The sequence below is a fragment of the Sparus aurata genome, chromosome 14 (genome assembly GCF_900880675.1).
Source record: "Sparus aurata chromosome 14, fSpaAur1.1, whole genome shotgun sequence".
NCBI classification, from domain to species: Eukaryota; Metazoa; Chordata; class Actinopteri; order Spariformes; family Sparidae; genus Sparus; species Sparus aurata.
The window spans coordinates 2,310,203-2,336,374 of NC_044200.1; the positions used below are offsets into that span (position 1 = coordinate 2,310,203).

The following is a 26,172-nucleotide window of genomic DNA, read 5'->3' on the forward strand; positions in this document are numbered from 1 at the left end:
AAATATCCAGCAGTAGGCTTTATATTTGCAGGTAAGTAACAAGGGTACTTTCAATGACACTCATGTTTGGGTGTGGGGAGTTGATCACTGATTTTCAGTCATCCAACTGTAGAAAATGTTTTGCCATCCAACATGTAATATCATACAGATAGTTTAAAACAGCAGCTAGGCTTCTTGGATCCCCAGGTTTCATTCGAAGGTATATCGGAGTGTACCAATGAAAAGAAACATTGTGATGTTGGAAGACAAAAGGGAGTACATAGCTCAAAATCAAATTGATCCTAAAAATCTAACCTTGTGGTACACCACAGGTAAGATGTAATATGTAAAACTAGAGAACAATCTAAGCAGCACAAAAATAATCCAAACAGTAAAGAGATTGATAATAAACTTTAATTTCAAGTTAAGATGGATGTTGTGGAACATAGAAAACACACATTTCAGTATAAACATATGCATTCCAATGGATTTCAACATGTTTAGACCAGCTAGGGGGAGCCTGTGGATGAGTATCTTGGCAGCAAAGCTTAATATGCATTACTCAGTGAATCCAATGGAGAACAGTGAATCTACACTTCACACAGGTGCTGTTGAAAATGAAAAGTCTCTCAACTCCTTGATTCTCTCCACACCAAGTCTGCTGAGTTTTGATCACAAATGTTGACTCTTAACCTGGCTTTTGAGGAAGGACTTGCCTTCAGTACCACAGGTGTTGGGATGATGATGGGATTCAGGATGGTGGAGAGGAAAATCAGTTCACTAACAGATGGAGGCAATGGACCTATATGCAAAACTACAAAACACTAGTTTGTCTGTGTTCGTAAGAGAGGGGGTGGGTCACTTAGCATGTAGCCACTTAGCAGGTATATTCTTTGCCCTGAAACAATCCATCAAGACTTGAGATCACCCTCTCCATAACCCAGATACTTCTGTCTGTCTGATGTCTGCCTGAAAAAAGGGACATTATTCCTTACTCACTGACTGTAGTGTGCTGGTGGCTGGAAGATAGAGAAAGGTGACTACTAATTTGTTTAGTAGTATTGCTGTAATATAAAGTCCAGCCACCACTGGCAGCACTAGCTGGGCTCAATTAACTATGCTTGAGAAATTTCATGTCAAAGCCTGTGGTTGCAGGTCATACACCACAGCTGGTGAGTGGAAAAGACACCGCATTGTTATCTAGCACTCCATGCATTGATCACTTTACAAGTCTCCAAGAAGCTTGCCTATCACTTAGTGCATTCATATTTCAGCAACAGATTTAATGAGCTTCTCAGTGACTAAAATGTTTAGAAAGAGTTTCTAAGATAGTTATCCAAGATCAGGACTAGTGGCTACAGTGTTTTAAATAGCCACAAACTCTGCAAGAGTTGTATTGGTTTTAATGGACAGTTTGTGTTCCATGATAATCTAAATGCTTCATGAAAGGGGTTTCAACCTTGGAAAAAGCAAGTACAGATTTGTAAAGGACACATTAAATACTTTTTAAGTACAACATGAAATGACTGTGGTCAATGTATTAAACATCAGCACAATATATTGTGCCGAAAACTTTCAGCAGCTTTAATGAAGAAAAACAGAGTCCCGGCCTTCAAAACAAAGTCAAACTTTACAACATACCCATCATGATTAAGTAAATGGTGCTGAGTAAGTTGGAGTGCATCCTCAGTCTCAGAAGTATGTATTAACACCTGGGTAAATGATAAACAAGTCAAACCCACATCCACAAATAAACTTGACAATGTTTATTAACAATATTTGAAGAAATTTATAATTTTTGTTAAATCTTATATCGAGTTCTTTTTGTCATTTTATTATTTTATCTCTTAACATGAACCGCACAAGATAAATTCACGAGGATAGATGTCTAGAAAATGTTTAGCACGAGCGCACGGACTTGTGGGATTTTTTTTTTCCTTTTTTAGAATCTTTTTTAAGTTCATTTATTAATGGCCTGCTTAAAGGCACTGCCACAATACAGGAGGTGGGGGAGAAGCTACTGTCCATCACTCGCACAAGACAGTCCATTCTAGTGTCTAGTATACAGGTGTGTGTGTGGGGGGGAGTGTTAGTTGGTGGGGCTGCTATAGGTAAATCTCATAGAAATCGTCCAGTTCCTCGTGAAACAAGTCCCATTCATCCTCTGAATCCGTCACCTCGTCGTCGGTTCCTGCAGCAAGAAGCATGAGGAGCATCTCGCTCAGCTCAAACGTCACCATCTCTTCGTCCTCGTTGTCAAAGGAGTCGGTGCTTTCTCTTTCATCAAAGATGTCCCACAGCGGTGTTCGCCTGGAGTTCTGGTGGGCGAAGGGAAAAAGTTTTATTTTCAAACAAGAATGTGTTTTGGGGACAATGTATTTATCAGATGCAGCAGTCAGGCTAATGGCACCTTAACAAAGCCTGGTCAACATACTGAATCCCATTTCTGAAAGCAAAAGAATGAAACTGACTTGACTTTCTGTCTCAAAATGTTGCCCCAATGTCTCTGGATTGTGACAGAAAGGTCCCATACTACGCTCTTTTTCAGGTTCACTGATGTATTTTGGATTCTATGAGAAAATATTAACATGCTTCAATGCTCAAAAAACAAATAATTTTTTCTCATACTGTCTTAGTTCACTTAGCGCGTGTCTCTTTAAGGCCGCTTTTGCCTCCTTTCCTTTACCTGAGCCGGTACTGCAACCAGTATATTGCAAACCATTGCTGTGCTGGGGTGAGGCTGATGGCGGTGACTGTAGTTTTGACATCACAATCTTGCAAAGTCCTGCCAGCTCAATTAAAAAGGCACAGTTTCTGAATATGGGCTGTGTACATTTCTCTACTGTGATACTTTCACAATACTGATGTAACACCTACACCTGTCTAATAATAATAATCCAAATATACTAGAAATTTCACTTTCTACATATGCAACCTTTAAAAAGTCAAAACTAGATGTCCGGTTCTGCTCCACAGAAGATGACAGTCTACAGCCTGGTTTATGCTTCTGTGTCGCGGCGACGGCGTAGCTACGTCATTGAGCATTCACCACCAAGCTGCTAGGGGGGTGTGGCTGTGTCTTTGTTTGGTTTCGGGGGGTTCATATCGGATTCCGTGGTTTTCTTCCGGTCAGACAGTAAACAATGGCAGTAAACGTCTGCCTGGTCCATTTTTTCCGTGCCGCTCGTACCACAAAAACTTTAAAAATGGCGGTGTTGTTATACTGTTGACCGGAAAAGCAACTGCCGGAAATGATGTTCTGAGCGGACCAATCACAGTCCTTGCCGTTCGCATCTCGACGCGACGCGTAGTCAGGATTTTTTGGAGGCGCACGTCAGGCTACGGCGTAGGGTCCGTGTAGGGGTCTGCGTCGACGACGTAGCTACGCCGTCGCCGCGACGCAGAAGCATAAATCAGGCTTAACTTCAGAGCTCCACAACAGTTTTATCAAAGTAACCCCGTATTTCTGTAAAACTGGCCAATACTGTTTAAATATGGAGAAAAGGGTTACGACCAGAAGTAGGACAACAATGAACACGATAGAAATTACGCCCGAAATGAGTCAAGACAGCCGAAGCGGCTCTCCAGATCCGTACGCACATGCCATCGATGGACCTGTAGCCTGCTTGCAAAGTATCTTAAATGAACTTCAGGAGTTCAGAAGAGATAGCAGGAGCAACTCACGGACATTAAACACGAACTGAAGAGAGAAAATGACAGATTGGAAGAAGCAGAGGGCAGAATTGATGAAACAGAGAATGCACTTCAAGCAGCATCAACGCTAAAAAATCAGCTAATACAGCACCAAGCGAACATTGAAGCTAAGGGGATAGACCAGGAGGGTCATGCACAAAGGGATAACTTAAGGATTTATGGAATACATTTATGGCAGCGACATGATTGGTTTCGTGGACAAACTGATGAAAAATGCACTCGACCTTCCTGCTGACAGAGAGCTCAGAGCTGACTGAGCTCACCGTGCACTGTCACACTTTGTTTTGGAAAATTTTACAAGACTACGAACAAGCAAGTCCGTAAGGTCATCTCATTTAACATAAAGGGGATTCTAGACCCGAAAAAGAGAAGCAAAATTAAAAACGAAAAAGGAAAATGCACAAATCGTACTTCTGCAAGAGACACAAATCACCCCATCAGAGCATGAACAATTAAAAAGAATGGGATTCTCAAGGGTATATTAGTCATCTTATAAATCAGATCGAAGGAGAGGCGTAGCAATCTTAATCTCACAGAAAATATTATTTGAACAAATTTAAGAGATAACGAACAAGGAAGGGAGATATATAATAGTTTCTGCAAAAACTGAAAATGTTCTTTTCAGGGGAACATGATGAAGTCCAGTTTAATGTGACAACGCAATAAGTTTACACTGATTACTGCATTGAGGTACTTTGATTTTGGAGTTAGAGGCACTTTTGCTTTAAGATAGTGCATATCGGCGTACAATGTTGCAGTCGAGCTATGTAGCTTGTTGCTAAATCTAGCTTGTTAGCTTGTATGCTAACGCCGGTGTTTAGCTTTGTCTTTATGGCTACTGGTTAGTAAAAGTGTCTTTCAAGTGACCGGGCAGTTATAATGTTCAGTAGCTCTGAAATGGTTGAATTGGTTTAGAGAAATAACATTACTCATGCTTCAGAAAGGCAGCATGGTGTTACACCAGGTAATGATAACCAGTAACTCCGTCTGCCGCGATGTGAGGAATATTGGTTTTTATTATTGATTTTTGAGGCTGCAGGTGATGTTGAACTGCTGCATTATATTCTAAGGTATTCATTACACTGAGCTAACACAAAAACAACATATTACAAACACATTCTACAAATGCATAACCTTTTAAGGAAGGTAGTGCTGGATCAACATTTTGTATTTGTAAGAGGTTGTTTCTATTTTACTGGTCACCCTGTCTACCACTTTCCACATCCAGCAGATGGTGCTACAGCTGAGAAGATGTGGGTACTGTTGTTATACAGAGAGAGCATAGTAGAGGCTTTTGACAAAGAAATATTAAAACTTGTGACCTGTACTGGCACTAATAACTTTGGCTATCATACCATTACAAACGGTGACATTCTTGGTATCACTAATGTATTTTTAGGAGTACTTGCTGATGAAATAACAGTGATGTATTAGAGAGTATGAACTGTTACCCTGTTCCTGCTGTTGGATCCAGCCTGTCTTCGCTGCGGTTGAGCCTCCTCCAGTCGTCCATCAGGAAACGCGTGCTTGTAGAAGCAATTTGAGCCAAAAGGGCACGTTCCACGACCCTCATCAAAGTATCGACATGGTTTACTCCTGAAGACAACAACAAAAACAGAATACACAAGTTAGAATGTCTCAGTAATTCAGGAGACAAAACACATCAGAGGCAACAGTAACACTAATCCATCTTTGGGTGTCTGCACTAGACAGTTTTTTCCGTTTTACATCCACCTGCTTCCTACTATACTTGTGCAGATTCAGAAACCAACTCCAGTGATGATTCTAATCACAACCAGTCCAAGATTCTTCAGTTCTGAAGAGGCTTCTTTTGATATACAGAAGCCTCTGAGAGGTGAAATGTCTGAAATAAATCCAGTTGCCTACGATATAGGACTTAGAATTACCCTCAACAGCTTTTTATTCCAAAATCTATCTGCTACACCCCAGTGGCAAAATAAAGGATTTTTAATTGCTGATAATCACCTGTTTAATAAACGAGATTTTGCAAAGCAAATTTAAAATAGGCCAGTCTGAAAAGAAGCCTCATTAAAGGAGTAATTTGTAGAATATGTCCAAAATTTGACAGTAGCTCCAAAATCAAAGAGAGTCGTATGTAACCAGAGAAATAAACAACTGCTGCTCTTAAATAGCTACCATTAGCGAATTCCTTCATTGCTCAGATAACCTTAGACCTAGAGATGGTCTGGAGCAGGCCCTCATATGTGGGGAAAATCACCATGGGTGATTGGGGCCCAGCTAAACTACATTTAACAGCCTGGGTGAAGCTGCAGAGGCCTCAGCATGTTTAGCTGTCAGCATGCTAAATTCAGGAGACATCTTTAGAACACTCACACTCCGATGATTTTGTTGTTAGGTAGCATTTCTTTTAATCTATGAAAATAAAATTCTAGCCATATCTTACAAATTGCTCCTTTAAACGCCTTTAAATTCATAAGGAGAATCAGCTAAAGCCTTAAATAATAAGTGCAGTTTGTTGTTTCACAGATATAATCCAGTTGGTAGAAATTGGTCTTCATAGCAGAAGTTATACTTTTAGCGTTTTATGTTAGTGTTAGTGTAGTTTGTGTATAGATTTGTAGTCTCTATAGCTTCTCAGTATGAGAGATGGTCTGTGTACCCCATGCCGTCCTTGTATTTCTGGATGAGTTTCTGCTTGTCGTCCTTATCTTCCACCCAGTACTCGCTTGGGATGACAAAGTTGGATGTAATACGACACTCTGGGCAAGACCTACAAAGAAAAAATAGAGGTGGTGCAATGATTCAGACACTGCAGTCAGTAGCCCCATTCACAGTGTCATTTGGATGCGGGGATCCTTTGCGTGAATGTCTCGGAGGTGGCGAGGGGTGAAATTTTGCTCAGGCGCTGTTCCGCCTCTGGAGGTAGTATCAGAGGCACAGTATTGGTGAACTGAACCAGTGTGAATGGATAAGCCCGCTGCGCGTATCGAGGGCGTGTCCGTCAGACAGTCTGATAACAACACAGGTCCCTCATTCAACTACAAAAAGAGAAACCAAACAACAGTAACATAGTAACTGTAACCGTCTTTGACAACTTATGAGGAAAAAAATACTGCAGATATACGTGGAAAAGTGTCTGTCCTCATGTGCGATTATGTAATTATGTAATTTAGAGCGAAAACTTTGTCACTTTATTTATTTATTTTTTTTTTTTTGGCCTTTTATGGCTTCATTGACAGCACAGCTGAAGATATGACAGGAAACAGGGAGAGAGAGAGGGGGAGTGAGACGCAGCAAAGGGACCCAGGCCGGGAGTCGAGCCCGGGTCCGCTGCAGAGCCTCGGCACATGGGAAGCGCGCTCTACCCACTGAGCTAAACGGCACCCCCTTTGTCACTTTCCAGGATGTTTGGTGGGTCAAGACACATTATAACAGCATCCATATGATTATAAACTGTCCGCAGGTTTAGATGACAGGAGGACACCTGGGAAACACCTTGAAAACACACAGACGACATCATCATGACGTGTACCATCGCGCCTCTTTCTGAGCCGCAGCGCCCGCTTTCTGTGTGAATGACACAGTGGTTTGTCTTTAAAGCAGAGCTGCCTGGCTCTGTGTGAATGACCAATGGCAGAGAATTGGTGGAGAATTTCTGTGTGTGAAAGGGGCTACTAAGAGTAGTGTTAGGTTGTGATATGGTGAGAATGCCACAGTGATCACACAACCAGTTAAAAAACACTGTATTTGAAATGCAATGCTACTTTGTAAAAGGGTGCCAGGAAGTGTAGGTTAAATACATAGATCAAATAAGGGTCAATAAGTTCTTAAGCTTGTGAAAAGATGTTCACAAATATTTCAAAGCTAGGGGTTTTGTAAATTGTGGGAAAAACCCTAAAATGTTGGGAATGTATGGAAAAGATATGCAGAAAAACGACCTTGGACTAAATAAATGAGGAGATATTAGGAACAAAGGAAAGTCATTTTGTACTTATATGAGAACTTAAAGCTAGGGTCTGTAATGTTGTTCAGAAACACATTTTGTTATACTGGCTGAAATGTAGAGGAGAGGAGGAGGTGCCACTTTCAAATCTTGCTGGCTCTCTTGCTAGCTCTCCAGGATTGTGGACCCTAGCTTTAAATGTGAATTGGGATTTTCTATGTCACTTGTCACATGACTTAATTGGATTTTCCTTCAACTCGTAACATTCCCATACTATACTATCTTTTTCACAGGTTACCAAAACACTTTAATTATTGGCTTATCATCTTTCTGCACTGAGAATTTCACTTTTTTCAAATCAGGATAGCCAAGCAGGAGCTGTTAATTCTCCAGCACACATTAGAAATTAAATTTCATTTTTGTCCACTATGACAATCAATTTTCACTGTACAGCCTGTAGATTTAAGATTCTACTGAAGAGTCAGTTCATTTTAGCTGATGGAACAAGATTTACATTTGGAACCACATATAACAGTGTTGGAATGATGAGTCTATTCATTAATCTTATTAATGTATTGAGAAGACCTTCTCTTCTCAGACATTTGCTGGGTAAAGCTTGTCTGTTCAGTTTTGTAAATGGAAAATGTAAATCAATACCTTTTGGTCAGTTTTGATTATCTTCAGGCTAAAAAGCAAGTTAAACTTCTTCCTTGATTAATAAACATTTGGCAATAGGAAATGTATACAGATATAAAAATCATCTCTAATGTAACTGTGGAACAACAGAGGTTCCAATCTTCTGGGACACAAGAACCTCGTCACAATAAAATAAAATGGAAATAAGAGACTTACTTGATAATTTTGCTCTCAAACTGCTTGGCACTCCTCCATTTGCGGATGCACTTTAGACAGTAGCAGTGGCTGCAGTTGGAAAGGATGCCAAAGCGGCGCTCGCTTGGGTTGGCCTTCTCAAACACCACTTCCATGCACACACCACACATCATGTCCTTACTGCGTTGGATGGCAAATGAGATTTCCATGTCTTTCTCATGGGCTTCGATGCATGCCTACGAGAGGAGACATTTAAATCAACACACCACAACCTTTTCATCATTTAACCAGGGTTCCATTCAGCTCCTACAATAAATGTGAGAATAAACCTCTTACAGATGAGCTGGTATTGTTTCCTTGTGCTGTATTCAGACAATGGGCTGTGTTCAGAAAACGGCAGCCTCCTCATTTATTTCAAATGACACCACTGCAATGAAGCAGCTGTGGGTCCTTGTCGCAACTCATCATACAAAAATCCACGCCCAACAGAATAAAACTATTGGTACCACAATAGGTCACCGTGGGCTGAAATGCTTACAAAATGTCTGTAGCTAGTTCATTCTTTCCCATTCTTCCTGATTATGCCTCGCATCTCACTGCCTGTAACCACTTTTGTCTTCTTAAAGCATTCTAAAAGGTTTTGGTTCAGCAGCTTATAAAATTTAGTTCTGAGTTTTGACCCTGTTGTTAATGCATCCCACCACACAGATTTTGGGCATTTCCCTATTGTTTGCTCACAGACTGAAGGGAAAAGATGTCAACTTCACGCAATACAAAGTCAAATTCAAGTCAATTAAGAGAGTAGGGTTATCACAGCGTCAACATTTTCTCACCAACTTATAAGCCTGTGACAACATCGGCATTACCCAGTACACCAGGCTTCTGTAAGAACATTGCATTTACTGTGAGTAGCTTACTTCAAAATAAAAGTCAACTCGCATTTTGCCAGTAAAACGCTTTTATGTGTTCAGTTTGCATTAGCATTTTTAATTTAAATTAAATAATTTAAATTAAATAATTTCCCTGTCTGGGATCATCAAAGTAATTCTATCTATCTCTCTATCTCGTTAACACAGTGCTCACAGGTAGTGAGCGTCTTTTCTTGTGAAAAGCCGGTATTACCTGTGTTGTCACAAGCTTAGTAGTTGATAGGAAAACTTAAAAACAAGACAGCAACCTTAATCTGCATCAGGGCTAAAATAAACCCCATAAAATGTGTTAAGCCCACGTCTGCCTGCTAGTGTCCAGCACTGCATATTCACAAATGTGGGTCCACCAGCAGGTGTTTCTGTAAATCTTACCTTTGTGTGCTCGGAACGCTGTGTGTTGTCACTAGGGTGGAGCACCTGGAGGCCGCACATGTCACACACGTCGCCGTGGAGATAGGCACAGTTGATTCCGTAGCGGCACTCACCAACAGCAGCGTACGGACAGAGTTGCTTCCTCAACTCTTGTTTATCCAGTGATGTGTCACTGTCAAACTCCTCAATGAGAGGGACAGAGTTCTCCACTTTCACTGGCTCAGCTGCAACAGACAGTCCACATAGAGAGATTTTTCAATCAGATACATTTATTTGGAGCCAGGTTAATCAGAAAATAAGAACTCTTTGTGCTTATGTCTACTCTTGTAAATGAGTAGAATCTATATGAAGACAATTCCCTGAATAAGCCAACTTTTTGGCACTTAACCTTTCTTTTACTGTACAGACAGGCCCCAATCTTTGTGCACAAACTGACTTTTATCAAACAAATAACATAAATCATCAATTGGAATCTAAGTTCTTTAGATGTGGTCTTAGTCAGGTTGTTTGACCTGCACTGAATTTTGGATTAAAGTGTTCACGTACGCCTACAGACTTTTGGCTGTGCCAGGTCAAATAGTGCCACACCAATTTGGGCTTCCATTATAAGTTGGCTGCACTGTGCCCCAGATGGACCATCTCCGGAGTGGGGCCATAGCGCAGCGACGTCCTGCCACCACAGTCAAGCTTTCTCTTCTCTGTACAACGGGCCCTCCTTATGTTAGAAAAACCTATGGCTTCATGTTTTCACATGTTGAAACGCCATAGTCCCTTGTTAAAACTGTGTGGCCAACAAAACACCAGGTGACATAATGATAGCGTTAGCGTCCTATCCTACATGTAGCACACAAGCTTGTGCTGCGGACACTCAATTTGGGAGCATTTCTTATTCAGGTGAGCCTCAACCTTACATAAGAAAGGGGCCAAAATGTGAATGGCTTGCCGAATCCCATGTTGTCTGACCTAGGCAGACCACAAAAAACTGACTGGGGGGTCCTATTTCATAGTTTGTGGGTTGGTAGCTACTCCAGATACCCACAGGCACTAAAAAAATGATTTTTTCAGAATATGTCCCCTTTAATAAACTGAAGTTTTAGCAAGTTTGTTTAAACATCTGCTCACATGAAAACAGTTATTTACAGACTGATTATTTCACTTGTAATTCACTGAATCACAATTCCAGAGGGTCAGCAGCTTACATACTCCAGGTCTACTGAACCTTTAGACAGCTTGAGATTAGAGAAAATTATGTCATGGCTCTTACAATCTTACATTTTGGAGGAATGTCCTCTAGTCTGATGAAACAAAAATGACACAGTTTAGCCATAATGACCATTTGAATTACATCTGGAGGAAAAAGAGTGATGCTTACAGGCCAAACAACATCATTCCAACTGTGAGGGACAGGGGATATAGCATCATGTTGTAGGGGTGCTTTGCTGCAGGAAGGAGTGGTGTACTTCGCAAAATGGATGGCATCATAAGGAAGGAAAAATTATTTGGATACAGTTTTTTGAAGCAACATTTCAGGACATCAACCAGGAAGTTAAAGCCTGGTCATAAATGGGTTCTCCAAATTAAATATGGATCCAAGCATGCATTCATAGTCATAACAAAATGGATCGAGGACAGCAGTCAAAGGGTTAGGAGTGGCCATCACAAAGCCCGAACTGAGAAAAACATTTCTGAGCAGAACTGAAAAAGTGTGGACGTGCAAGGAGATCTACGAACCTATCTCAGTTACATCAGTTCTGTCAGAAGGAGCGGGCAAAACTTATTGCAAGAAGCTTGTGAAAGGCTACGCGAACATAATTTTGGCGCAACATAATTTCAAAGCAATGTTATGTTGAGTACAAACAAAGTGTCTGTAAACTTATGAACTTCCTTACTGGCCTACAACATGAAACTTGGATTAAATAAACTATCTGCCTCTCACTCACCTCGTCCACAGTATGGCTGTCCTGGGACAAACTCAGCAGCATTGACCCAGTCTTGTGCTGCTGAGCCAGGAGTTGACACACTGGGTTCCGGGTCTGATGGGCCCTCCAGCGAGACGGAGGGCAGCGGCAGCGTCTGGGGGGTTTGCAGCTCCTCGTTCTTTGCCGGTTTACAGTGTTCAAACCTGAGCAAGCACACAGGACCATAATTTACACCACAAATAATCTACTATCCTATAGCACTAATGCAGGCAAGTTACAAACAATGGAAAGGAGGAAAAATGTTTAATATGTGTGTGCAGCCCAGAGTTGTAAGACTACCAATAGTGAACCTCTGCTGACTGGGTGCCATTCCAGCAGTACATCAATAAAAAGTCTGGAAGAGAACTCAAAAAGGTTTATGCACCGACTGATTCACTTAAGTCTAAAGTTCATTACCACACCAGTTTATTGTCAGTGGACATCCACTTTGTTCAAGGACTGTGCAAATATTTAGTGTACTGCCCAAGCCATTTCCTACAGTACAGCATGAGTGCTATTATAACAACTAATTTCCATGGCACAATATATAATGACACAGGAGAATATAAAGGGGAAGGTGCTCCTTGGACCGTCATTGGTCACTTGATCGATTGGTCGATTTGACAGAGGGATATTTGCTACCCATTATGATAATCGATTAATCAATTAATTAATTATTGATTTATTAAAAGTAACGTCAAAAGTATGTTAAACGTGACTACATAACTTTAAAGTAAGTACATAGGACAAGGTCCTATGTAGCAGAGGCTGCTGTTTTTTGATGTGGAGATTTCCTGCTATTCTCTACTTTATATTGGACTGAATCATTTTGAGTTTTGGACTGACGACAGGATATCTGAGGACCTCATATTAGACTTCTGTTGTTACTTTTATGGACCAAATGACTGATCAATGAAGTTTGGATATGATTAGGAGGTTAGAATGTTTGTCTTTATCAACTAAAGCACTGCACCTAGTTCTTTGGTGAAAAAGTGGCATCACACTGCACTGGTTTTTGGAGCTCATGCATTTTGTATTTGAGGATGTTCCTGTAAAAGATTTTACAAAAAGAATTGCTCCACCTATGTCATTACTGCTGACTGACCTCAGTCTGAAGTGTAACATCTAGGAAAATCAACAAGGCCAAGTTTTCAGGATGACTATTAAAAACACATGGATCAGCCACTGCACCTGCAAAATGCGAAGGGATGTCACCATTCCACTGTTTTAAAAGCCTCAACTTGAGAGACAGATACAGTGTCCTTAAAATGCTACGGTCAAACATTACACATACAGAGTGATGTTTCAACAACAACAAAAAACTAAACTGCATTTTGCTGTGAATATGTGTTCTTGGCATAAAGGATAATGGCTCATGGGGGAAAATCCTACTATTTCAGTGAGTGAATGACAATGCAGAGCTAATCTAGAGACTACATTTAGGATCTTGTATTTTCCACTGCCGAGATAACATTTCCGGGACCCCAAACACATATGGGATGAAAACAGCTATGGGCTACAGTGTACAATTTTGAGGATTAGACAATCAGACATTATCAAAATCAAATGTTAAACACATGAATTCAACTGGATGCAAGTCCGTTGCGGAACGGCTCCGGTACGGCTTGCTCTGTATTTCTGCCAGATGCCAGAGGACGCTGCAACAATTTAGCTGAATTCAGCACAGAGCACACCGGAAGTCAGACACGGAAACAACAACATAGCATCCGGTTAATTTTCACAATAAAAACACACTGTTCACGCCAGCACAAAAATCTAAAAAAAAAGAGACAAATCCAAGCAAAGTAACTCCATTCATTATAACCAGACTAATCAAGAACACTTCAGTAAAGCACATCAATTGACTCAAATATTGGATAAAAATCAAATATTGACATTAACAGAGCAAAGCTGCATGCAATGGTGATGTCACTCAGTGCCTAAGTTGCACTATGGGTAGTGTTTCTGAAAAACAAGAATACATGGACTAAAAAAGGCCCCCATATCTGAAGTGTCTAACAGTAGCTCCATTCACACTGCCTTTTCATGACAGGAATCTTGTGTTGATATTCTGCCTCACCATCTGTGTGAAAGCTAAAGAGAAAAAATGGGGGAAAGCGGTTTAATTCTGCCTCTGAGGTCTCATAAACATTGCATAGGCACAAAAAGCGGCCTGAAAGAGGCATGCACGGCACTTCCCACACAAAAGTAGCGATACATAAGTACAAACGTAATGGGAGAATGTGCACTCCTGTAAGCAAACTCATGACCCATGCATACCAACAATTTGGAGACAAGGGGAAGTGGCTACGTCGAGTTGGTGTGTTGAAGCAGATTTTAAAAAGAGAGAGACATTATTCTGTGCATAATAATACATCTCACAAGTGATTTCACCTCATATCAAACATTATTTATGGATGCACGTAATCATAAACATTCAAACTAGCAGTGTCATTTGTACTTGTGCATATAGCGAAGTATAACTATTCCATAAACAACTTTTAAATGTAAAAAGATATCAGCCAACTCAAATATGAAATCATATTTCCACTGCACTGCCTCACCATCTCATTCCCTTCCCTGGCGCGCAGTGGAGAGGCTCAGACTGTTTGATAAAGAAATTATCGTCATTGGTTTTAGAAGATATTCAGATATAAAAGAATGAGTATTGTACACCTATAACATAAGTATGATTTTCGTTTTCATAGAGCCTAGTTATGTAGTGTGTAAAATCGCTGCAGTGAACACCATCAACTGTGCTGTCAGGTGCACACTGAGCGCCACAGGGAACGCACTAGACAAAGCGCTGTGGCTGCCACACACACTCTGTCTGCTCTGGTCAGCTCTCCCAGTACACCTTCACAACCAACACAAATGGATTGTGTAAATCAAGAACGCATGGAAATAGAATAGATAAAAGTCGATGACAGCTCTCTCCCAATCGTTACACTCTATATCCTCATTCAAAGTCCGAATCATAATGCAGGCAGAGTTCACTGTCACTAAACTTCAATAAATAAATTGTGTTCATGTGTCAAACTGAGGCATAACATTGAGTGTAGCGATCAATTGCTAAGTGGAACAGTCAGTCTCATCGCCCCACACATAAATACTGTTCTGCCACTTATGTGTAATGCTGCATGGACAGCATGGACTGTTGTTGTCCTCCCACTACGAGAGGCTGAAGTGAATTAATGTATACAATATGTGCTGTTACCTCCACCTAACAAATGAACACCTTGTTCTCTGTGCCAGATATATGCAACAGAACCGCTACAGAGGAAAGACAATGTCTGTGGTTTTAAGTTGACTCTTGACCATCCTGACCAGTTTTCTCTCAGACGCAGGTTACAGTTTGTGTTTTCTTCCTGATCGACTCTCCTGTCTTGTTCAAATCAATGATGTGCTCTTTCAGATCAATGCTGAGCTCCTTAGACTTTCCCATTGTAGTGTTTGTGACTGAGTCTTATGGGTGTATCAAACAAGGGCCCAGAAAAGTCACCAGCTATTATCACTAAGAGGAAGTTAAGAAGCCATGCTATGAAAGCTAATAACTATAATTATTAAAGTATAATAACTTACATTGGTCTTTCAATTTGTTATGTGCATATTTTTGAGACAGCACATTTGGTCACATTTTTCTTGAGAATCTATAATAAATTCATTATTGAACCAAACTTCATGTTTAGTAGTATGTGTTTCCCTCATTCCATCACTTGACTTTACAATTTATGTTGTAAAATTCACTGGAACTGCCATGATAAACTTTTCTTTACTTTTTCTTTATGACTGTATGTCGGGGACGGCGCCGAGCTCGGACGCGTCATGTACATGCGTGTGCTTTCACACAGTTTTTATGGCACATTGTATGCTACACTTTTAGATCCTTGTTGTTTTACCCACCGATGTTGTCCCGGTGAAGTGTATAGTCATCAGACTCCTGGATTACTTAAATTATAAACTGGTCTGTCAGTGTGTGTGTGGCCTGCCTCAACTGCCAAGCCCTGTATCTTTACTAAAGTTTTTACGCGGATTTTACTGTGATCTTAAGCCTTTTACACTTTTATAAACTTTTATAGTCTATAATCTATAATCTCTGTTGTTGTTTTTAATCTCTGTGAGGCACTATGTGCTACTTGCGGGAGAAAAAGCGGGAGAAGCCAAAGCTTATCAAGTCCCGCCCCCATTACCCACAGGATAAAATCTTCATCCTGATCTTTTCTTGTCTTTTGCAATTTACTTTTTCTTTTCTTCTCTTTTGTCTTTTGTTATGACCTTTGACAAAACATATTACAGCAGTAGCATACAGAGCTGAATTCGAGCTCTAGACAGTACATACAGATTACGTGTGTCTGCACATGTGTCCATATTAGTCCATCATGAGTGAACAACAGTCTCATGTTATAGCCTCATCTTATAGCCAGGCTTGCCACAAAGTCAGCCGCACGCCGTGTTGAGAACACTCTGTCGATGGCATTCATTGACCAGCTCAGCAACTCCATCGTGGATTGATCGATTGGTTGATTGGTTAAGAACGTTGTTGTACAATATTAGACGAATCTCAATCGAATGACTGTTGTGTGCCGATTTACAGGGTTGAGTCCTTCACAGCTCAGAAGAACTTGTGATAACTCACAATAGTGTCACAGTGTTCGTACATAAGTTGTCTCACATTGTTGATGCACATTATAACAACATCCTGCCATGTACAACTGGCATTGGCCTTGGACCATACAATTTTCTCAGGTTCAACTTATTGTTTGGGTACAGAATGGTATTTGTTATGCTCACATGCCGCCTCAACACAGTGTCTGCACAGTGTCTGTTGATTCGTGCCTCTGACCTTTATCAACCCTCCTGTATTGATCTGTACTGATCAACGATTGAATGTACATACTTTTTCTTGAAGCCACTTAGTGTTGCTGATTTTTTGACATCTTCATCTAGCACATTCCATTGTTTAACACCTTTGACCGATAAAGAAAAGGATTTTAACGTAGTTCGTACTTTACTTTGCCTGAAAATCATGTTCCCTCTGAGATTGTGTCTCTCCTCTCTGTCTAGGAAGAGTATTTGCAAATTATGAGGGAGGCTTTTGTTAGCTGCCTTGTACATCATTTGTAGTGTGCGATAGTTTATTAAGTATCTTGATAGTTTAAGTATTCTTGATTCAATAAATAACTGATTTGTGTGTGCCCTATAGTTGGCATAATGTAAGATTCTCAAAGCTCTTTTTTGGAGTATTAACAAAGGCTGTGTGGAGCCTTTATATGTGTGTCCCCACACCTCTGCACAGTATTGCAGGTGTGGAGAGACGAGTGCACAGTAGTGAAGTGCTTTGTGATTTAATATTTTTTGTGCTTTCCAGATTATGGACACACTCCTGGCCAACTTCCTTTTTAGCAGTCTTATGTGTGGCTTCCAACTTAACATGTCGTCGATGATTACTCCCAGTACTTTGTTCTCATGTACCCTTTCAATATTCACTCCGTTTACTTGAATGTTACTACTGTTGTTGCAGCCTTTTTTCCCATATAGCATGTATTTAGTTTTCTCAAGATTTAATGATAATTTATTTATATTAAACCACACATGAAGTTTGGCCATTTCGTGATTTACTGTTTCCACAAGTTGGTTCAGGTTAGTCCCAGAACAGAAAATATTTGTATCATCTGCGAATAATATTAATTTCAGAATATTTGACACTTTGCATATATCATTTATATATAGTATAAACAGCTTTGGACCCAGAACTGACCCCTGTGGGACCCCACAGACTATGTCCAAGCTCGTCGATGTGTTATCACCCATTTTGACATATTGGGCTCTCTTGTGTAGATAGCTCTTGACCCACTGCAGTGCTACACCTCTGATGCCATATCTCTCCAGTTTAGCTATTAAGATATCATGATTAACGGTGTCAAATGCTTTTTTCAGGTCTATGAAAATTCCTATTGAATGTTGTTTTTGGTCAATAGCATCCGTAATGATTTCCACAGACTCAGTTAGAGCAAAGGCAGTCGAGTGGTTCCTTCTGAATCCATATTGGCTGTCATATAGCAATTTGTGTTTGTTGATGAAGTTATCTAGCCTATTGTTGAATAGCTTCTCTAGGATTTTCAACAGTTGTGGCAGTATTGAGATTGGTCTGTAGTTAGTAAACTCGTGTGTGTCACCATTCTTAAACAGTGGCACAACTTTGGCAACTTTCAGTTTAGTGGGAAATATCCCAGTTTGAAATGACAGATTAAAAATGTATGTTAGAGGTGAAATAATTCCATCTAATACTTTCTTAATTAGCCTCATGTCGAAGTCATCAACATCAGTGGAAGTTTTTGTTACGCAGTCGTTGACCAGATATCTAATCTCTGTGTCCTTCACTGGTGTGAGAAACATTGAGCTGGGAGTTCTGTCTCCATCCTTATCAAAGTGGTCCCAGTGTATGGGTGAGTCAGGAATGTCCTTGGCTAGCTCTGGCCCGATGTTTACAAAGAATTGATTGAATCTATTTGTTATGACTTCCGGATTTTCTTCCTGCATGTTGTTATACTTGAAGTAGGGAGGATAGTTAGGCTTTGTGCTTTTATTATTAGTCACATTGTTTAGAATACCCCATAATTGTTTAGTATACTTCATATTTTCTGCTAGTAGATTGCTGTAATATTCTTTCTTGCATTCCTTTAGGATGCTGTTTAGCTTGTTTTTATACCTTTTATATCTCACTTCAGACTGGGCCGTCCTTGATTTTAGGAACTGTCTATACAGAGTGTTTTTCTTCCTGCAGGCGTTTATCAATGTTTTTGTGAGCCATGGTTTCTGCTCCTTATTCTGGTTAGGGTGTTTCTTTTTCACAGGACAGTGTCGGTCATACAGTGTTTTAAATTTTTGCAAAAAGGAATCATATGCATCATTCACATCTGTTTCATTATAAACATTATTCCAGTTTTGCCTCAGTAGTTCATTTTTCAGTATATTCATTCCTTCTTCAGTTCTGACCCTTATGTATGTGTTTTTGTTAGGTGTCTGTCTCACAGTGTATTTATAGTCATAGATAGCAAAGATTGGTAAGTAGTCACTTATATCATTTATCAGGAGTCCACTTACTATGTCATTAACGTTAGTAAAAATATTATCAATTAGAGTAGCGCTGTGTGTCGTGATCCTGCTTGGGCGTGTGATGAGAGGTTGTAAGCCCATTGTATACATCAAATTAATGAACTCTTCAATTACTGTGTTTTGTTTCCGATTGAGCAAGTCAATATATATAACACCACAGATAAAAACTCTCTTTTGACTTGTTTCGGAGAATATTTCTCCCAGACATTCATTGAAGTCCTCTATTTTTGAGTCTGGTGCTCTGTAGACACAGCTTACAACTATATTTTTACCTTTAGTTACACAGATTTCAACTGTCACACATTCCAATAAGTGATCCACAGCTTTAGACATGTTTTGTGCTTTCTCATACTTGATATTATTGTCAATGAATAGTGCCACTCCTCCTCCGCCTTTGTTTCTCCTGTTAACACATACAAGATTATATCCATCCAGGAAAAAATCTGTGCCTTTGTCTTCATTAATCCATGTTTCCGACACTGCAATGATGGTGAAAGGGGTTTTGAAGTGATTTAGGTATTCCTTGATGTGGCCGAAGTTGGTATATAGACTCCTGCTGTTAAAGTGAATTAGAGACAGTTTCCCGTCCATCTCAGCGCCTATTTATTGCTTATAAATAAAAGGTTTTATTATTATTATTATTATTATTATTATTATTATTATTATTATTATTATTATTATTATTATTATGTACAGATGAGTGACAAATTAAAATGGACAACCAGCATTAAGTGTCAGGGTAAGGTTATGGTTATCACATGCTGCCAACGCAGCTTCAATGCTTCATGGCATTGATTCTACAAATTGAATTCTACTGAAGGGGTGGCACATATTAATCAAAAAGATCCTCATTTTGTGTTTTGATCAAGTCGAGATCTAGTAACTGCCATGGCCCTAGCTGTTATTCACATCCTTTTCATACTCATCAAACCATTTATTGACCCACAATGCCCTAAGGATACGGGCATTGTCATCCAAGAAGAGACAACTCTGGCCAGGATACAAATATCTCATCACTGAATGAAGGTTATCAAGTACAACAACTAGCATATAAACTGGTATATTAGCTGGTCATTAGCTAAATTCTGTGAGCAACCTAACAACAGGCCAAAATGTAACTTTTGTTAATACAGTATACATTGTTATAAAAGCCTTTCCCATACATTGGCACCACTACAGTGGATTAAATTAGGGATGCACCGATCCACACTTTTTCACTTCCTATCCCATCCCTGAATTTGGATATCCTCCGATACCGATACTACTCCGATACCAGAGCTCTGTTTGCTTTAATATCATTATTATCATTATTGTTGATTTATTCCATCGCAGCCTTCTCACTACTTGCATTGTCCCACAGAATGACATGCACTTTTTCCAGAGGGATCTCCCAGTGATTTAACATCTCTAATGGAGGCTGCTGCTCTGTAGCTCGGTTGTGTGAACCCCTGCACTTTTTTACCTGAAGCACCGCACAACAGAGGCCATGTGTATCTGAGTCAACCCAGTGCACTGTGAGGCTTATCAGCGACACTGGGCAGACATCTGAAGTCCAAATATCTGTACTAAGACTCAGGGCTGGAACTCCTTTTAACTTCTCAGCTAACTTGGTTGACACTCGGTTGTATAGTTCAGGTAGCGCAGCCTCTGATAAGCATCTCCTGTATGGTACACTACACCGTGGCTTCAAGTGTTCAATCAGGCTGCGAAATCCCGCGTTTTCCACCACTGATAACGGTTGGTCATTGAGTATGATGAAGTTGAGCAACTTCTCGGTAATCCCTTTAGCTTTCATGTTGTCTGCTGGGAGTTTACCTTGCTTTTGGAATGACTCCAGAAGTGATTCCTGACAGCTCCTTTCATCTTTCTGCCCCCTGGCTAAAAATTCCTTGTGTTATTTCACGGGGTGCTTTTTTAAATGTTTAATCGCGTTAGTGGTGTTGTACGTTGCAAGGGAGCTTCCACCTCTGTGAATATCTGCTTTGCAAACATTGCATTTTGCTGTCTTGCTTTGCAGTGTTTCCAATGTAAAATATTTCCAGACAGAGGGCATGTTGGCTAGCTACAGTGCTGTTCAATGCCAGTCTGCTACCTGGCTGCAAACTGTGGAATGGAGTTTGCAGCCCCCGGGACGGGGGCATGTCTCATAACTCTGTCTCACTGAACCACGCCTCTGTTCAGGAAATCCGTTCCACAGTTTGCAGCCAGCTAGCAGACGAGCCGGCAGGAATCACTTGTGGAGTCATTTCAGGAGACGACATTAAAACACGGACATTGCTCATGTCTGAAATCTCCGCAGGTTGGATCAGAAATTTCCGATCCATGAATTACATTTGTGTCGGACCCGATTCCGATACTGGATCGGATCGGCCCCATCCCTAGATAAAGTCCCAAAATAATGTCCAATTGTCATTTCATAATGCACGCAGTATATCATTGTAAACACAACTACCAGTGTCAACTATCCACGTTGAACTACCTACTAGAGTCACCTCAGTATGTAAAACAACTTTATAGTTGTAATACAGCATGACTAACAGCCCATGACAGCCTGTTCACACAGCCTACAAAAGGAAGACTTGACCTGTCCCTCCTCCAGCCTCCTCCATGATGGCGAGCTCCATCAGAACACACCGTTAACCCATCTGTTCCCAGAAAACCATTGGAGCACAGGATGAGTGGGCAGAGGAGGAAGACTGCTGGAGCGATGCAAAAATAGAGGAGGTGCAGCAGCAGAGTGAACCTGGGGAACCAGCAACAGCCGGGGGGGGGGGGGGCAGTTCAGAGAAAGAGAGCAAGAAGCAAACAGAGAGCGTTATGCAATTGCCATGCAGGCTGCAGTGCACTATGTCTGGCCCTGGGGGCTGCAGAAGAGAGAGAGAGAGGGAGAAAAGCACAGAGACAGAGTGAGAGAATGAGACAGAGCCCATCACAATAGACAGCGCACAGGGAATTCAACCATAATAAACCCCCACAGTGAGAGCCTTTCTCTGGGCTCTTAACACAGGGTGCAAAGCCCCACAGGGTCACAGGAATAATGAGGACACTCTCCTGCAACTCCATCACAAGGATGGAGGAATGTGATTTAACACACAACAACAACAGTAAACTATATATATTCAATTGAAGGCTCCCTATGGGAGAAAGGCTAACATTCAAGAAAAAAAAATGATGTACGTGTGTGACCAATGTCGTGCTTCCATCGGGGTGATCCTCCGAGTGTCTTGGTAACTATGGGGATGCTCCTGAACCAGACATGGTGCAGACACTGTCTGTACAAGCTGGCTGCTGCTGTCTGGGTATACTCAAGCCTGACAACAGACTGGGAGCCTAATCTGCCTCTCAAAAAGGACCATATGACTGCATGTTTGAGCCCCTTTATTACAGATAAATGCAACTGACCATTTCCATGCTGCAGTGTTTCAGAAGGACTGGCTGAATTCAGTCCAATATAAATTTACCTTTCATTGATTGGAAAATGTTCTACTTCTGGGCTAACCATTAATGAACAATGTGTCTGCTTTTACTTAGCTACAAGATAATGCAGTTTAGATTTTTCTAATTAGTCTGCACAAATGTAGTGTTTATATAACGGACAATTTAAAAACACATGATGTTCACAGACATCAGTTAGGCTATGTAAATAAAGGCATGTTTTAAATGAAGATGACTGTTACAGTGCAGTTAAATAAATGGAAGGCTTTGGCTGCCAGACAGGCAGAAAAAACAAATCCAAGAGTCAGAAAACAAGCTAGCTTAATGATGATCAGACATAGTAATCCAGATATGTTGTTGGAAAATAGGGTCGAAATAATGTTGATGATGTCTGAGTACAAGTGTTAACAGAGAATCTTTATTTGTTAAGATGGAATAGATGTGTTTAGAATCAAAATATACTCTGGACCTTCTTAAACAATTGATTTGTTAGTGAACTGAACATTCTGCCTCTTGAAAATCTGAAGCCAATAATAATGTAATGTGTTGTGTATTACCTCTACAGAGGAGGTTATGTTTTCACCGTCTTCATTTGTCAGTTGGTTGGTTGGTTTGTCAGCAGGATTACAAGAAAACCTCTTATTGGATTTCCATGAAACTTGGATGAAGGACAGGCATCAGCTGAGAATAGACTCCACACATTTTTGGTGCAGATCTGGATAATGGCGACGGATGCAAGAATTTCATATTCATATGGACACAGGGCCCAATGCAATTAGTTTGATATTCACTAACATTTATCAAAAAAGTTAAAGAGTGGGGGGCCAGTTAGCTCAGATGGTAGTCATGGGATGTACAGAGGCCCTGTCCTCACTTTAGTGGCCAGGGTTTCAAGTCCAACCTGTGTCCCTTTGCTGAGTGTTGTCCCCCTCTCTCCTATCCTATTTTTCTGTCACATCTCTGAGCTGTCCTGTAAGACAAAGCCATGAAGGGCAAAAAAAATAAAAAATTATAGTCCAGTTAAAATAGTCGAGAGTTTCCCACATATATGTTTTACTCTGCTGGGCTGCCCAGGTATATTAATGACTGGTCACCCATCTTAGCATTTTAAACCAACTGCTGATGAAGAAAGCAAATAACATTGCTGGTTGAGAAAATACTGAGAGAAGAGAGAAACAAAAAAAAGAGAAACAGAAAGGTGAGGCAAGTAAGTGAAAACTTGCATTAATGTAGACAATTAATGCATCACCATAACTTAGTCAAACTCCTAAAGCGACTCTGAAGAACAACAATTTTTGAGTCACATTCTCAGGTTGGCAAATACTTTGACTGCTTCTTGACTTTGTTATTATTATTTATTGTTGTTAAACACATTAGCATTACACACACACAAAAGTGTCAAAGATGAACTGAGAGACTCCATTCCAGTTGGTGGTGGTAATGTACCAATAGGTTGGCTTGCCAACCATTGAAACTGAAATAAATAGTAAAACTTGAGGATGAAATACATTTGTTTTGTTGTCCAATAAAATGCAGTTCACCGGTACACGCCTCACATACCTCAGAAAATTCTGAGCCTTGTTAGCCAAACACACACCAGGACTCTGCTGTCCACTGGCTACTCAAGATCAAAACACTGCAATTCATTATATTCAGACGCAGACCAGGCTTATGTCTATTTCATAGGCAAGATTCTGACAAAACACAACAGAAAATTTACCCAAAAGAATGTTTCCATGTTCAAAAAAGTAAGTGTCCATGTACTAGAATAGTTGTCATTGTTGTCTCAACAGAAACTATGATGAGACAGCCAGAAGGAACATATCAAACCTCCACAAACACTCAGGGCAAAACTTCTACAACATATTTTGTAATACACAATTTCATTCAGTAGAGCAATGCTGTAATGCCACAAAAAATGGTTTAGTCCTGGACCTACATGAAGCTACCACAGACGCAGACCAACAACATGTTGACATTAGGAAGCAGCGATCTCAGGTGTCAGATCAACTTGAGGAGCAGGCTGTAACATTTCAGAGAAGCCCTGCCAGCAAAGCTGCTGTGCTGTCATTTGACTAAGAACACAGCCAGTTATAGAAAGGAAGTTATAATGCAGCTCGACTGACAACTGAAATCATGCTTTTAGGTTGTGGCAGCTGACTTTCAACATGTCAGTTGAGTTCAGAACATCACAGCTTTTCTGATTACATCCATATTTTTTATTTGTATTCAAAAGAACTTAGATTTTAGTTGAGCCTTTACCTGCAACGCTCCCCAAATACACAGTTTCCTTTCTGAAAGAACTTGCAAATCATGGCTGCAGGTTTGCTGTTGGTCAGATCATGGGAGTATCGACAGTTCTCTCCTTCTTTGCAAAGACCATGCATGAAGTATCTGAAAATACATAATGAGAAGAAAAATTTCACATCACACTAGAATCGTGTCGATAGACTTAACGTATTTATGAGTTAATTTAGATAGTAATTTTTCAAAGCCGCATGTCAAACAGAAATGTGTATTTTAACAAGCTGAACAACATGTTGTAAGCTTACTGCGTGAGGATGTCGCCTTTCACTTTTATGGTGGTAAGGCTACCAAGCCCATGTTAACACGGTCACAACAAACGCTAGCTGATGTGGTTAGTCGGATTGAGACACCTGACAAAGTGCTACGTAGATTATAAATCCACTCTCACAAACCAGCAAAACTCGCTAGTCTTAACGTTAGTTAAAGTGAAAGTATGCCGAGTACCTGTTAACAGCCTGATACAGTTATCGTTAATATTAAAGGACTGTCTCATTATATTATAGCCTTGATATTAATGCGAACCAAGGTAGTTGCTGAAAACGTAGGCAGCAGACTGGTCGCTATCCTCGCTACAGCACCAGCCTGCTCTGTGACCACAACACAGTGAACATAACAACACTAGTCTAGTAACATTACAGCTAGCTAGCCAACAGCTGAACCAAGCCTCAGAAGACGCTGTTGTCAGTCGCTCGCAAACCACCGTATCGTCGCTAGTTAGGTGTCAAACGATATACAATATAATTATCCTTAACATTTTAATACTCATTCGTCTTGTCCTACCTGCAGGTTACGTGTTTGGTCCAACCTCCTGTTCCTGGTGAAATCGCCGTAGACGCTACTGCTGCCTCCGCCATTGCTGTTTATGTTGAGAAGCTAAGGCCGGATGTTCCGGACAGCTCCGTTTGAGCTCGGCCTCTTTCGTATATGTACGGTTGAAGTCGGAGTTTGCCGAAAACCTCGCGCCCGGTACCGTCGGTACCGTCCACAGCGCGGCACCACAGCCGACAGTCACAGATGCCGACAACAACACGGTGCCTGACAGCCATGAAAGGAGCTTACGTACGTGACGTTGAGGACAGTACGTAGTTAACGTCGGTAAGCTTTGGTTGAGCAATTTATTAATATAACATATAAGAATAATCATCATATTAATGAGAAGAAGACAAAGATACAATTTATGCAACAATTTTTTTAAAATATAATTTAGCACTATACTGTGCTATATTTGACTGTATTTTACCATATCAGGTAAGTATGTTTCACTGCTGCAACACCTCAATTAATGACCTCAGCTGATTTCATATCATCTCATAATTGTCTTTGTCTGTAAATGTACAAGGTACATTTATAGTCATTTTTGAAACAGTGGTAATGATAATAATAATAATGATTGAGTCCTTGAGTCCTAAATCAAAAGTTCAGGAGTCTGACAGTGAGTGGAGTGAAGCTGCTCTGTAGTCTGGTGGTATGGCAGCAGATACTTCTGTATCTGTTGTCAGATGGCAGCAGGGTGAACAGACTGTGTCTGGGTGGGTGTTGTCTATTAGTATCCTCTGAGCTCTGTGCAGACATCTCACTTCACCGATGTCACTGATGCTCTGTAGAT

The 26,172-nt window shown here is 40.5% G+C and overlaps 1 protein-coding gene across 2 annotated transcripts; it reads right to left on the reverse strand.

The window, feature by feature from the left end:
* Positions 1 to 374: 374 nt before the first annotated feature.
* Positions 375 to 25,614, reverse strand: mkrn1 (makorin, ring finger protein, 1). 2 transcript variants are annotated; one of them, XM_030440414.1, is made up of 8 exons: positions 25,347 to 25,609; positions 24,522 to 24,653; positions 11,691 to 11,872; positions 9,751 to 9,974; positions 8,471 to 8,685; positions 6,335 to 6,445; positions 5,145 to 5,289; positions 375 to 2,297 (listed from the first exon to the last, which is right to left on the reverse strand). In XM_030440414.1, the coding sequence occupies exons 1-8, from the start codon at positions 25,418 to 25,420 to the stop codon at positions 2,085 to 2,087; spliced, it is 1,296 nt and encodes a 431-aa protein (XP_030296274.1). In that variant the 5' UTR covers positions 25,421 to 25,609; the 3' UTR covers positions 375 to 2,084. The 2 variants fall into 2 exon arrangements, with proteins under 2 accessions (XP_030296274.1, XP_030296275.1); XM_030440415.1 differs by lacking the exon at positions 24,522 to 24,653 and having other exon boundaries at positions 25,347 to 25,614.
* Between the last annotated feature and the right edge of the window lie 558 nt (positions 25,615 to 26,172).